The 15,841-nt window shown below is 36.4% G+C and overlaps 1 protein-coding gene across 4 annotated transcripts in view; it reads right to left on the reverse strand.

The window, feature by feature from the left end:
- TTC29 (tetratricopeptide repeat domain 29) overlaps positions 1–15,841 on the reverse strand; it is a 237,006-nt gene that overhangs the window by 89,099 nt on the left and 132,066 nt on the right. For all 4 annotated transcript variants that reach the window (XM_077846272.1, XM_077846273.1, XM_077846274.1 and 1 more), the window contains exon 10: positions 2,930–3,053. In XM_077846272.1, the coding sequence (XP_077702398.1) occupies positions 2,930–3,053 (124 nt within the window). The remainder of the gene's footprint in view (positions 1–2,929; positions 3,054–15,841) is intronic.

Consider the following 15,841-nt stretch of genomic DNA (forward strand, 5'->3'; position numbering starts at 1 on the left):
ACAGCTCATGAGGTTGTTCAGGTGTATAAATGGAATAAAGGCATTTAATATCATTAAGAAACATCCATAAGTTTTGTTTTGAAGTCTGTGATGTCATAAAATTGTTATAGTACTGTATACTTAAGGAGCACCTGGGTGGCTCAGTCAGTTAAGCATCCGATGCTTGATTTCAGCTCAGGTCATGATCTCAGGGTCATGAGATCCAGCCCAGCATTCTGCATGGGGTGTGGAGCCGGCTTGAGATTCTTTCTTTCCCTCTGCCTCTGCCCTTCTCCCTGTTGTGCTCTCCCCCTCACTAAAACAAACAAAAAATAACAAAGAAACAAAAAAGCCTATTAAAATACTATACTATTTATCATTGACAATTTATTACATAAAGAAAAAAAAAAGGAATCATTGTTGATCCCCGGGTGGCTCAGCAGTTTAGCCCCTGCCTTCGGCCTAGGGCATGATCCCGGAATTCTGAGATGGAGTCCCACATCGGGCTCCCTGCATGGAGCCTGCTTCTCCTTCTGCCTGTGTCTCTGCCTCTCTTTCTCTCTGTGTCTCTCATGAATAAATAAAATCTTAAAAAAAAAAATAAGGAATCACTAAGATGTATGAATCAACTTGTATATTTGAAGATAGCCTGAATACCTGGAATCCTCCAAATTTTATATTAGAATTGGGACAAAATGGTAAAAACATTAACTTTTGGTAATTGACATAGCCTTTGGATTTTATTTGTGTCTCTAGCCTTTAAGATATTAGACTCTCCTCTAAGAATAACCAGAGAATAAAATATATACTAATGAGATACAAACTCTTAGCAAAAAAGCTTAAAAATGCAAATATAAAAATTATCCCCCAGAAGGGTTTATTGTTTTATTTTCCTTATACTTTCTGCAGTTAGGAAAATAAAGACTGATGCTTGATATTTGTGCTATGCTAACACACTGAGTTCTGGGTTTTGTTTGGTGGGAAGGTAAAGTAATTTGTGTTTTGGGCACTTTTGTTTCAAAGAACAATCCTTTTAAAAAGTAAGACTATGTATAAGCAGGGATGCCAATTCTGCTACTACAGGATAAGCTTCTACTGGGCTGCCAGCCTCACCAAGGCATGAGCCTCATCTGTTTTTCAGCACAGTGTCCTGAAAAGTGAACAAAAGCACATACAAGATCCAGGAGAGAGGAGTCACCAGGGAAGCATAGTATCACAGAGATAGGGCAGCAGAAGGGGCACACAGTGGAGAGACAGACCTGGGGTGACAGGTGGGAAGGCACAAAGAAAGAAGGGAAACCAAGTGGGGGAGATCAGAGGGAGAGGACGACCGAGAGAGTGAGAGCAGACCAGAAAGACTGGGGCGTGAGAGAAGAGCAAGGTATGTAGGGGAGGAGAAAGGAAGGAGGAGCGTGACAGTCAAGAGAAAAAGGTTTAATGAGTGTGGGTAATAAGAGAGAAAGCAAATGAGCCAGGGAGAGCGAACGAGAGGGGTGTAAAAAGAAATCATATACCCTGTTTGAAAGCATGCTTCCCATAGCAGGAACTAAAGATGGTAGTTTCACTCATTTAGATTAATTTCAAACTATTTCTTTAAAACAAAAAAGCCTAAATAATTCTGAAATCATCAAAGCCAATTATATGGCAAATAAAAGATTGTAGTAGTTAAGAGTATGGGTCTGAATACCACTTCCATCTGGAAACACGGAGGCCTCGGGTAAGTTACTTAAACCCCCTGAGCCTTGGGTAAAGGGGGATTGTAAGTTATCACATAAATGTGTGCAGGATAATGAGGGCTCATACAGCTGGCACTTGTTTCCCCTGCCAGGTGCTATTCTAACTGCCTTACATTAAGTAACTCAACACTTACAACTTCATGAGGAGAGGAAATTGAGGTACCTAGAAGGTAAGTAATTTGTCCTAGGTCACTGATCTTATAGGTGAAAGAACTAGGCTTTTCACCAGTTTAGTCTCAGAAATTAGTGCCTTTATCACTACGTACACAACCTCTCAAATATGACTAAGACAAGGTGTATAAACATAGTTTAAGAATGAAGCTGCCCTCAAAAATGATAGATCCTATTCATTATCAAAGCAGCAATTATAACTAGAAGAAAAAAAGCTTTTATACTGTTTCTTAAAGAAAAATCTGGGTAATAAAAGATAAATTCAAGAGAGAATAAATCAAAAGGCCAATACATTATGACCAATTCATTTCACTAGTAATGGCCTCTTGAATAAGATACTTTTATTTTAGAGTTTCTCTTTTCTTTCATATAACCAGTCGGATGCTGGAATTCCACATTTCCTTCAGAATTACTCCTGGGATTGTCCTTTCTTCTCCTGAAGGACCTAGCAGGGACATCACAGCTGAATTAATAAACTGGGAATTTGGGGATCCCTGGGTGGCACAGCGGTTTAGCGCCTGCCTTTGGCCCAGGGCACGATCCTGGAGACCCAGGATCAAATCCCACGTCAGGCTCCTGGTGCATGGAGCCTGCTTCTCCTTCTGCCTGTGTCTCTGCCTCTCTCTCTCTCTCTCTCTGTGTGTGTGTGACTATCATAAATAAATTTAAAAAAAAGATGATAAACTGGGAATTTGGAGCAAGGGAGATGAATGTTAGTGTCAGCAGGTAAGAGTCAACCATTATAATGATATTCTTTTAATTGAAATGTTTTTATTGCTTTTCAAATCCAAGACTACTTAGAATCTTCACTGGCTACGAAGATATGAATCGCTTTTAGTAGCTAGTGGTGACTATGCCCATGATGGCATTCAGGTCCTGGAAGAAGAAGAAGTAACTGCCCTGTGCATTAACCAAGCTCTACTGTCCTTGTCCTGGGGTCATTCTGCATAATGTATTGTGGGAAGGTGAGAGTCAAAAGGGGAATAGAATTTGAAAACTGCAGATTTCTCCCAACAAGAAAGTATATATGTGTATATACTCACTTTTTCATTGTAGATGGCCCCAAGCATTGTACTTGCTCTCACAACATCTAGGCTTTGAAAATTTTTTCTTGCAATTTTCACAACTTTTTTCAAGTATTTAATTGCTTCTGTCATCTCTCCTTGGCTGAAAGAAATAAAATAGGAAAATCACTGGAGTATGATCTCATTTAATGTCACAGTAAAGAGAAGATATTTTGTGTCTTTGCATTAGAAAGTGCAAAATGGTTCAGGATAATGAAATGTGAAATGCAAATTTAAAAAATACGGCTTGTATTTAAAAAATATGGCTTGTCTTTGTTGGAATATACAGTGAATTAAAACTTAAACCTTTAAACCCTTGTGTGTTGCTGGTGGGATTGTAAAATGGTGCACCTGCTTTGGAAAACAACTTGGCAGATCCTCAAAAATTTTGATAGACAGTTACCATATGACCAAGCAATTCCACTCCTAAGAGAAATAAAAATATTATACATCCACACATATATTCACACAAAAACTTGTACACAAATGTTCATGTCAGCATTATTTATAGTAGCCAAGAAGTGGGAACAACCCCAACAGCTATTAATTTAATGAATAAGCAAGATGTGGTATATCCATACAAGGGAATATTATTCTGCCATAAGAGAGAATAAGTTTAGTCGTACATGCCACGACATGGATAAACCTTAAAAACATGTTAAATGAAAGAAGCCAGTCATAAAAACATGTGTCATATGATTCCATTTACATAAAATGTCCAGAATAGGCAAATCCATAGAAACAGAAAGCAGGCTAGTGATATCCAAAGGCTGGTGAGAAGGGGAATGGAGAGAGACTGCTAAGAGCTATGTATGGGGTTTCTTTATAGAGTGACAAAAATGATCTGAATTAAATTGTGGTGGAGGTTGTACAACTCTGTGAATTTACTGAAAACTACTGAATTATAGACTTTTTAAAAGGGTGAATATACAGTATATGAATTACATCTCAATGAAGCTGTCATTTTTTTAAAAAAAGAAAACCTTTGAAAAGGTTGAACTTTTCCAGGTCACTTTGCAAATGAAACCAGTCCTTTGTGGGGAGGCAATACCTGCTGGAGGTATTAGAACAAATATGATGAAAATGGAGTCTTCAGAAATCTCCCAATGAGGACTCCAAAGAATGAAGGAGAGATATACCCCCAGATGGAAGGGCCTGGCTTCTGGAAGGCATGCCACAAACATCTGGCAAACTGCAAGAATTCATATAAGGAAGAAATAAATTTCATTGTGATATACCAGAGAGTTTGGAGATTGTTACAGCAACTCAATCACCAAAACTAGCTAAAACAAATTTGGCTATATTTTTCTTTCATAAAGAATTGGTGGGCACATCATTTTAAAGATTTCAATGAATTACAATGAGAAACTTCAATTACTTAAATTCTACTCTCATTTTATAAATCTGAGTCCCAAACACTCATCAGTTTTTCATGATCTGATATGCCACTCCAAGTATATATAAATCTTAGTTTTATCTGAGTAAGAGATAAACAGAAAGGGGAGGGATGAGTGGAAAGACTCTAAAAATCTCTAAAGGAGATAAATATTTGAAATTTGAAAGTCAGTCTAAGGAGACAGGCTCCCTTAGGAGCCAATTTTAGTAATTGTCCTGGTGAAGAATGCTTGGGGGCCACCGAGGGACACACTCTCATAAGGGCAAACGGAATTAAGAACTAAGATAAAAAATATTTGAGCAACCAAAGACACAGTAATTTTCGAAAACAGCTAGAGTCAAGGTTTAATATGCTGGGACTGATTTTGTAGAGGCAATTGAAGCCAAAGTCCAGCTAAAGGGACAGTTGACTGCCGATTCACGGACAAAGCAAGAAGTGATTTCAAAATAATGGCTCCAAATTAAGTGTGCCAAAAAAAATTCAGTATCTGTTGAGCCTGTGGATTTTCATTTTTTTCCAATTCCTAACAGAACGGTGAATCTAAGATTATACAAAATTCTATTGTTAAATCATATTAGCACCACGGTAGTTTTCATTAATGTGACAACATCTAGAATTTAGAGATTTTAAAAGAACAAAATCTATAATTGTATTCTTCAATTACCTATACTAAAGGAAAACATTCTTATTTCTGAGTATTTTTGAGTCCCTAGAATTTCCCTTTTGTTCCATAGGCCAGCAGTTCTCAGTGAACATCTATTCTATGACTCAGTAATTCACAGGATAAAATTCGGAAATGCAGAGCTTGTTTTGCAATCGAGCTGCTCCTCATATGAGTATTCCTCAGTTTATCCTGCAAGGATTTACTCATAGGAGCTCCGGATAATATGGTAATGAACGTGGCATTTATAGAAACTTTGCTACAAACTTTTAAATTATTGCAATTACAGAAAAAGTTAGCAATATTAGTACCATATTTAATTGATTCTAAAACACACATTTTCCCCCATGTTTTAACGTTTCTGAAATCAGATGTCTTACAACAGGTGGGCATCATCATTGTCAGATGGGGAACAGTCAGGTCATAGCTGTTGCTGCAGCAATGGATTAGGTTTATATTTCTGGACATGACCCAACAATTGCAATGCTTTGATATTTCTGTTAATAACTATTTAAAGATGATTTCAGAAAGGAAAAGGAGGACTGGTTGTTTTCTAAAAACCTTTCTGAAATCTGGAAGTCAAGAAAATGCCGACTTCAAAATCAGCAAATTAAGTGTCCATGACTTGGAAAAAAATAGTGGAGATGATACTGGAGCACTATTTTTAGAAAGGCTATAGTACCAATGTTCTTCATGACACAAAGAATAATACGTTTGGGGAAAAAATAGTGACAATTCTGATTTAAAAGTGATTCAGAAGAACTGGATTTAGAATGCAAATATGTTTGAGGAGTATAATAAATTTGTATTTTTTACATGAAGGCTTAAGAGCCTAAAATAGCTCTTTTATTAAGTACAAAATCAAAATTCTAAGCAATAAGAGTTGTTATCTCACAATTTAGTTAGAATATTCCTTTTTGGTAGTATGTAAGGTGCATGGTCCAATAGAAAAAAATCTTAGATTTAGTGAAATCTAAAAATAAAGTTACTCCTTCAGTGTAATGGATGCCTGCAATATAATGGGCAGTTCATTGGACAGTAAATTTTTTGTTTCTGTTTTTTAAAGATTTTATTTATTTGAGAAAGAGGGAGAGAGCGAGAGAGAGCATGAGCAGGCTGAGGGAGAAGCAGACTCTACTGAGCAGGGAGCCTGATCTGATGTGGGGCTCGGTCGATCCTGGCATTCTAGGATCATGACCCCAGCCAAAAGCAGCTTAGCCTAATGAGCCATCCAGGTGCCCCTGACTAATAAATTTTTGAATAAAATTTTCTAGGAAGTTTGAAATTCACACTGAATTTATATATACCTGATATATAGTTAGAACATAATGAGAGCAAACAACTGGTCTAACTACTTAATAGTTCCAATAAATCTCTATATGTATCCATTTTATTTAATTTTATGCAAAAACAAACGTACTTAATTTTTTTGGTGCTGTGTTTATATCATATGTGTATAATCATAAAGCAATCATATATTCAACAGCATTCTGTTTATAAAATGAGCATCAAAATATCGATATTTCTAACCTAACATTACAAATTCACTTGCAAAATGGCATTCATTTTCATGGTTACAGTTAAAATAGCAAAATGTAACATTCACCTAAATCTCTGAGCAAATAGAACCCCAAACAAAATAGTTTTTAGCATGAAAGTCTATAGTAGGTGTGATTGATGAGCTATATTATTACCACATGCAATAAACAGTTGAAAAAGTGCCTCTTGAAAAAGTAATATAAAAGGTAATATCTGATTTTCAGTGGCAAGAATTTTTAAAAATTTTAAGTTCAATTAGCCAACATGTTTCAGATTTGGCGTTCAATCATCAGTTGTGTATAATACCCAGTGCTCATCACATCACATGACCTCCTTAATGCCCATCACCCAGTTGCCCCATCCCCCCACCCACTTCCCCTCCAGGAACCCTCAGTTTGTTTCCTATACTTAAGAGTCTCTCATGGATATTTTCCCTCTGATGACTTCCCTTTCAGTTTTCCCTCCCTTTCCGTATGATTGATCCTCTGTGCTGTTTCTTATATTCCACATGAGTGAAAACCATATAATAATTGCCTTTCTCTGTTTGAATTATTTCACTCAGCATAGTGTCCTCCAGTGCTATCCACATCGATGTAAATGGTAAGTATTCATTCTTTCTGATGGTTGAGTAATATTCCATTGAATCTGTAGACCACATCTTCTTTATCCATTCATCTGTCAATGGACATCTTGACTTTTTCCCACAGTTTGGCTATTGTGGACATTGCTTCTATAAACATTGGGGTGCATGTGCCCCATTGGATCACTAATTTTGTATCTTTGAGATAAATACCTAGTAGTGCAATTGCTGGGTTATAGAGTATCTCTATTTTTAACTTCTTAAGGAAACTCCATACTGTTTTCCAGAGTGGCTGTACCTGCTTGCATTTGCACCAACAGTGTAAGAGGGTTCTCCTGTCTCAGTGGCAAGAATTTGAGATTTTTAAAAATTCACATCAGAAATAGTATATAGAATAAGTAAGTTCATGCAAAAATATTTTAATAAGTTTAGAATACTCAGAAAACAATCCCACAAATGTGGTGTTGTCAGAGTAACTAGTGGGCAAATTGAAAATTATTTGGCTGTTTTATAAAATTAACTAGAGTGACTGGGAAATTATGTGTATAACCAAGGTAAAAATTAGAACTCAGATTCAACTTGGAAAAAATGTCAACCTGCCTTGTTATTTCTTTTCTTTATTATTCTTGGGTATAATTGTCATACAATATCATATTAGTTTCAGGCTTACAACGTGATGATTCAATACTTGTCTACATTGTGAAATGATTACCACCACAGTCACAAAAATTTTTTTTTTTTACCTTTTTTCCCAAAAATTTTATTGGGGGAAACTACAAAACATTTACAGTATAATGTTTACAATCACAATTTGTAGTGTACTGATTCCCCAAAATATATTACAACTCAAGTTGACTTGTTACATTCAAAAACCTACTTCTGTCAAAGTAGTCCAGCGTACATACATACAGGGTGCTCCAACAGTACCTATGTACAAAGAAACTAAAGCTACCGCTCATTCATCTGCTGTCCAGGAAAGCATTCCTGCCTTTCTACACACGAAAAAAAAAAAAAATTACAAGTTCTGGAATTTTCTGGAATGAAACAAGGCATATTCATGTACTACATACCATTTTTAGCACTAAGAGGTGGTCTCTTCACTTTAGATCTATGTAAAAAGAAAGTGGTAAATATATTTTCCTTTTGGGCAGTTGAACCCATCCTACATTCAAATTCTCTCAAGCACTAATAGAAAAATAGTTATTTGGCTGGGGAAGATTTAAGGCAAGTTCTGGCCCTCCCAAAGACACTGTGAGACTAACCCCCACCCCATTATTGCTACATGTCTTTATACGCAGAGTATGTCACAGTAGAATTGGGGCAATAAACAAAAGACCTTTTTTTTTCTAATTTAAAAAGTTGGAATAAGAAAAGCATGCCACATTTAAGCCTGATTTGCAAAGTCTGTGGTCACTTTTTTCTTTAAAGTAGGATGGGCTACAACCATTATACATTCTAAGAAAATTCATAAGATGTTCCTCAAACTATTTCCACAGCATCAGGATACATTTTCTGTAAAGAAATCATGCAATCTTTCAAAATTTATGTAAACAAAGAAAGAAACTAATGAAATAAATATTACATACAATCTCTTAAATGAAGATTTTTTTACTCATTTACAATAAAATAACCAAGTGAAGTTACAAAAGGCATATATTACTGTGAAAAGAACATACACTCCACATTTTGCTGATTAATAATGGCAATCATAATTTAACATAACAAAAGAATATATATCTATTGTTTTTCATCATAGTTGATAAATACAGTATGAACAAAATTTTCAATGTATACTTTTCACAAGATAATAAATAAGTTAAATAGTTTTTTCATATTGAGTTGTGGTGCAGTGGTGCGAGTCAACTCAAAACACCTAAAAATTCAGCAGTTATTCCCCCCAAAGATTACGAACTAAGCTCTGCCCAAGGCTTCCAGAAAGAGCAGGTAAAATGGTTCTAACATTAAACATCTACTAAGTGGTGGCGATGAAACCAGTAACCAGTAGGAAACTTTGGAATGCAGGTGTCTTTTTTTTTCTCCAATTTTTTTTTTTTTTTTTTTTGATGAGCACTTTCAAGATCCACTCTCCCTCAGCAACCTTCAAGTATGCTCAGTACCATTGACTGTATTTGTTGTGCAGCACACCACATCCCCATGACCTATTCGTTTCAAAATTGGAAGTCTGTACCTCCCGACCCTGTTCATCCCTTATGCTCAACGCCTAACCCCGCTTCTCCCTGGCAACCGTTGAACCGCTCATATACATGAGTTTTATTTTGCTTTGTTTTGTTTGTTCATTCAGTTTGTTTTTCAGATTCCACATATAAGCGGCAGCTTAAATATTTTTCTTTCTCCACCAGACTCATTTCACTTTGCTTCATACTGTTAAATTTCACCATGTTGTCACAAATGACAAGGTTTCGTTCTTTTTAATGGCCGAGTAGAATTCCACTGTGTATATATATTCTATCTTATTCTTTCATTGCTTGGACACTTAGGTTATTTCCATATTTTGGCTACTGTAAATAATGCTGCAGTGAACACAGGGGTGCATATATTTTTTTAAGTTAGTGTTTTCATTTTCTTCAGATAAATATCTAGAAGTGGAATTGCTGGACCATATAGTTCTACTTTCAACTTTTTGAGGAACTTCCATACTGTTTTCCATAGTGTCTGTTATTCCCAAAACAATGCACGAAGGTTCTCCTCTCCAAGCCTTTGCCAACATTTGTTTCTTGTCTTTCCGATCATAGCCATTCTAACAGGTGTGAGGTGATATCTCATTAAGGTTTTGATTTGCATTTCTCTGATGATTAGTGATATTGAACATCTTTTCATGGGTCTGTTGATCATGCACATGTCTTCTTAGGAAAAATGACTTCAGATCCTCTGCTTATTTTTTTTTTAAAGATTTTTATTTATTTATTTATGAGCGCGCGTGCGTGCGCGCGCGCGAGAGAGAAAGAGAGAGAGAGAGAGAGAGAGAGGCAGAGACACAGGCAGAGGGAGAAGCAGGCTTCATGCAGGGAGCCTGATGTGTGACTCGATCCTGGGTCTCCAGGATCACGCCCTGGGCTGCTGGTGGCGCTAAACCACTGCGCTACTGGGGTTGCCCTCCTCTGCTTATTTTTTAATTAGACTTTTTTTTGCTATTGAGTTATGAGTTCCTTATATATTTGTGACTTGCAAATATTCTAGTTCAGTAGGTTGCCTTCACATTTTGTTGATAATTTCCTTTACTGTACAGAAGAAGCCTTTTAGTTTGATGTAGTCCCACTTATTTATTTTTCCTTTTATGATTTTGTTTTTGGAGTTAGATCCAAAAAAAAAAATCACTAAGACATACTTCAAAGAGCTTACTACCTAGCTTCTCAGAGTTTTATGATTTCAGGTTTTACATCTGTCTTTAATTCATTTTGAGCTAATTTTTTGTGTATGGTATAAAATAGTAGTATAGTTTCATTCTTTTGCATGAGGCTGTCCAGTTAACCTCATGGACATTTATTAAAGAAACTATCCTTTCCCCATTTTATATTCTTGGCTCTTTTAAAATAAATTAATTGACTATAAATGTGTGGGTTTATTTCTGGGCTCTATTCTGTTCTACCAATCTATGTGTCTGTTTTTATGCCAATATCATACTGGGTTTTGTTTGTTTGTTTTAAAGATTTTATTTATTTGAAAGAAAGAGAGAGTGAGAGAGTGAGCACAAGCAGGGGGAAGGGCAGAGGGAGAGGGAGCAGGGAGCCTATTAATGTGGGGCTCAATCCCAGGACTCTGAGATCATGACCTGAGCTGAAGGCAGATGCCCAACCGACTGAGCCACCCAGATGCCCCTGTACTATTTTGGTTATTATAGATTTATAATACAGTTTGAAATTAGGGAGCATGGTGACTCCAGCTTTGTTTTTCTTTCTCAAGATTGCTCTATTCAGGGTCTTTTGAGGTTCCATATACATTTTAGGTTCGTTCTATTTCTGTGGAAAATGCCAGAAGGATTTTGATAAAAATTGCACTAAATATGTAGATTGCATTGAATAGTATGGACATTTAACAATATTAATTCTTCCAATCTATGAACACAGAAAATCTTTCCATTTATTTGTGTTTACTTCAATTTATTTCATCAGTGTCTTATAGTTTTCAGTGTAAAGGCCTTTTCACCTCCTTGGTTAAATTTATTCCTAAGTATTTTATTCTTTTTGATGCCATTATAGATGGGATTGTTTTCTGTTTTTCAAAAAGATTTATTTATTTATTTTTAGAGGGAGCAGGCAAGTGAGGAAAGGGGCAGAAGGAGAGACTCTTTCAAGCAGACTCCCTGCTGAGTGCAGAGAACAGCTCAGGGCTTCATCCATGAGATCACAACCTGAGTCGAAACCAAGAGTCAGATGCTTAACCAACTAAGACACCCAGGTGCCCTGGGATTGTTTTCTTAATTACTCTTTCTGATAGATTGTTTAGTGTATAGAAATGCAACAAATTTTCATGTTAATTTTGTACCCTGTAACTTTACTGAATTCATTTATTAGTTCTAACAGTTTTTTGGTGGAGTCGTTAGGATTTTTATATATAAAGTCATGTTGTCCATAAATAGTGACAGTTTTACCTCTTTTTTCCTATTTGGATACACTCATTTCTTCTTCTTGCCCAAATTGCTGTGGCTAGGACTATGCTGAATAAAAGTGGTGAAAATGGGCATCCTTGTCTTGTTCCTATCTTAGAGGAAAGTTTTTAGCTTTTCACTATTGAGTATAATATTAGCTGTGGCTTGTCACATATGGCCCTTACTATGCTGAGAGGTTCATTCCCTCTATCCTCACTTCCTTGAGAGTTTTTATCATGAATGGGTGTTGAATTTTGTCAAATGCTTTTTTTCTGCATCTATGGAGATGATTATAAGATTTTATTTAACATTTGTTATTGTGGGGTATCATGTTGATTTTTAAAATTTCCCTTTTAATTTCTCCTTTCATTTACCCACTGGTGGTTCAGTAGCATGTTGTTTAATCTCTCTATATTTGTGATTTTTCTGGTCTTTTTTTCTTGTAAATCATTTCTGGTTTCATACCATTGTAGTCAGAAAAGATGTTTTATTTGATGTCGATCTTAAATTTATTGAGACTTATTTTGTGCTGCAACATACTATCTGTTGTGAAGAATAATCCCTGTGCACTTGAGAAGAATGTGTGTATTCTGTTGGTTTTTAATGGAATGTTCTGTTTATATTTCTTATGTGCAACTGGTCTAATGTGTCATTTAAGGCTGATGTTTCTTATTGATTTTTTCTGTCTGAATGATCTATTTATTGATGTAAGTGGCGTAATAAAATCCCCTACTTTTGTTGTAGTGCTGTCAGTTTCTCTTTTTAGATCTGTTAATATTTGCTTTATATATTTAGGTGCGTGAATATTTACAAATTTCATATCCTCTAGTTGGGTTGATCCCTTTATCATGTAATTTCCTTCTTTGTCTTTATTACAGTCTTTGTTTCAAAGCTTATTTTGTCTATTGTAAGTATAGCTGCCTCAGCTTTCCTTTGGTTCCCAATTGTATGAAACATCTTCTGTATCCCTTCACTTTCAGTCTATGTACATTCTTCTACCTAAAGTGAGTCTCTTGTAGGCAGCATATAGACAGGTCTCTCTTTTTTTTATTATTATTAGTCATTTAGTTAGCTACACTGTGTCTTTTGATTGGAGAATTTAATTCATTTACATCAAAAGTAATTATTGATAGGTATTATTATTGCCATTATGTTAACTGTTTTCTGGCTGCTTTGTAGTTCTTCTGTATTCCTGTCTTCTCTTGCTCTCTTCCCTTGTAGTTTGATGACTATCTTTAGTGTTATGCTTAGATTACTTTCTTATTATCTTTTGTGTATCTACTCTAGGTTTTTGCTTTGTGGTTACCATGAGGGGCACATATAACAGGTTCTATATATAACAGTTTAAGTTGATAGCAACTTAGGTTTGAACACATTCTAAAACTACATTTTTACTGCCTCCCACTCCACCTCGTATGTTTTTGATGTCACATTTTACATCTTTTTATTTTTTATTTTCATTAGTTTTGTCTTTTAATCTTTTATCAGTAACTAATCCATTATCTTTACTATATATTTACTTTTACCAGTGAGATTTATACTTTAATATGTTTGCTTGTTACTAATTAATGCTTTTCATTCAGCCTAAAGTAGTTCCTTTAACATTTCATTTAAACCCAGTTTGTGATAATAAATTTCTCTAGCTTTTGTCTGCAAAACTTTTTATCTTTCCTTCAATTCAGAATGATAACCTTGTTGGGTGAAGTATTTTTGTCTGGAACTTTTTTCCTTTCAGCACTTTGAACACTTTGAATATATTATTTGCCCTTCTTCTCACCTGCAAAGATTCTGTTGAAAAATCTACCGATGGTCTTTTGGGGTTTCCCTTGTATGTAACAACTTGCTTTTTCTCTTGCTCCTTTTAATATTGCCTCTTTATCTTTAACTTTTGATATTTTAATTATAATGCATCTTGGTGTGGATCTTTTTGGGTTCATCTTATTTGAATCTATCTGTGATTCTTGTATATGGATGTCTGTGTTTCCCCCATGTTAGGTAAGTTATCAGGAATTATTTCTTTAAATGAGTTTTCTTCCCCTTTCTCTCTCTCTTGTTACCTTCTGGGACCCTTACATTGTAAATGTTATTCTGTTCGTTGTTGTCTCTAAGGTCTTCTAGGTCTTCTAAGCCATCTTTACTTTTTAAAATTCTTCTTTCTTTTTGCTGCTCTATTTGGGTGCATTCCACTGCCTTGTCTTCTAGATAACTGATCCTTTCTTCTGCTTCACCTAGTCTGCTGTTGAACCAGTATCACTATGTTCATTCATTCTTCTCCCAAGTTACTGAGCATCTTAATTACCATTACTTTTGACTCTTTATCAGGTAAATTACTTATCTCCATTTCATTAATTTTTTTCCTGAGGTTTTATCTTCCTGTTTTATTTGGATCATATCCAAATAAATAATCCTCTGTTTCCCATTTTTTTTCAATTTTCTGTTTCTCTGTATTAGGTGAAACACTACTTCTCCCAGTCTTGAAGGAGTGCACTTGTATAGGAGGTGAAACTTGTTGTTCAACATTGCTCTAGCTCTTGGTTATCTCTTGAACCTTTGTGATTACCTAAGCAGCCTAATTTATTCTTGATAGGTCCCAGGTGTTGAAGTCTGCCCCAACCTGTCAGTTTTCCAAAGGGAAGGATCTCAGTCAGCACCTATTTTCAGGCTGTTTGGAAGCCAGACCCTCAGGCAGCAATTTTAATGTATTCAAATATATATAGTCCTTTGGGGCTATAATTGTAAACCCTGCTGATCTTCAGACCTGGAGATGACCCTTGGGTGACAGTTGCAAAACCTGGGGCTTCTGATGAGTGCATAAATTCCTTTCCATGAGGCACCAGTACACTGTAGCAAGGCCTAAAGAATGCAGAAAGATGGACCTGCATGGCTTCTATTCTCTGAGAGTACCTGTGTAACCTTTAGATATGTGGCCAGCTTGAAGTTTGCCCTTAAGACTCAAGTCCCAGGACCAGTAAATAGGCCTCTTTCACAGAAAGACTGGGAGTATGTTTCAGTCTTCTATCTCTGTAGTACTCTGGGGATGTTAGCCTGCCAAGAACTGTCTCTCAGCTACAGCCCATGGGTCCCACAAATGCAAGCCCCTCTTGCTATCAGAATGATGTGACTCTGGAACATCCCTGTGTAGACTGCATGTGATCAAAAGTTTTAGTGAGGCAGCAGGAGAACACAGAGCTGGGGTGCATTTGCTTAAGCTATCAAATTAGAGAGAGAGTGTAAAAATGGCACCCACCAATGCCTCTGTTCCTGGAGAGCCCCCCATAGGGTTCTGCCCCTCTGGCATATGCTTTAAGATTAGCAAACTTCACATATAGTCTATGTACTTTTCAAACTGCTACTTTTGTTCTGGTCACTGGGGTAAGTTAGTCTGCATACAAGCTGTTTAAGAGAAGTACTCTAGTTCCCTGCAGCCCTTTGGGTTTCCTGGATGTGAGCCTTGTTGGTTTTCAAAGCCAGACATTTTTGGGGCTTGTCTCTCCATTGCAGGTCAGGGGTTGGGGTGCCTGATGTGGGACATGAATCCCATATTCCTTAGGGAGAAGTTAAAGATTTGTGAAATCACTCCCAATTGTGGATTGCCATGTTGCAGGTGGGGTTTTAATGAGAATGCGTCTCAGCCTCTATTGCTCATCTAGATGTGGCTCTTTTTTTTTTTTTAAGATTTTATTTATTTATTCATGAGAGACATAGGGAGAGAGGCAGAGACATAGATAGAGGGAGAAGCAGGATCCCTGGGGAGCCTGATGTGAGACTCAATCCCAGGACCCTGGGATCACAATCTGAGTGAAGGCAGATGCTCAACCACTGAGACACTCAGGTGCCCCTAGATGCGGTTCTATAATTGTTTGTTGTAAAGGTGCTGTTCAGCTAGTGTTCAGGTCTTTTTCAGAAGGAATTATTTCATATGTAGCTATGGATTTAGTGTGTCTAAGAGAGGTAGGTTCAGGATCTTCATATGCTACCATCTTGGATGCCCTCTCTCGAGCTGCCTTTAAACACTAACTAAAATTAACTATTTTGTTTACATGCTATTTTCCTGTGATCTGCATGGAAATAAACACAGCAGCTCTGAGGAACAGCTGCATTGTTATCCC

Source organism: Canis aureus, chromosome 13, assembly GCF_053574225.1.
Source record: "Canis aureus isolate CA01 chromosome 13, VMU_Caureus_v.1.0, whole genome shotgun sequence".
In the NCBI taxonomy this organism is placed as follows: domain Eukaryota; kingdom Metazoa; phylum Chordata; class Mammalia; order Carnivora; family Canidae; genus Canis; species Canis aureus.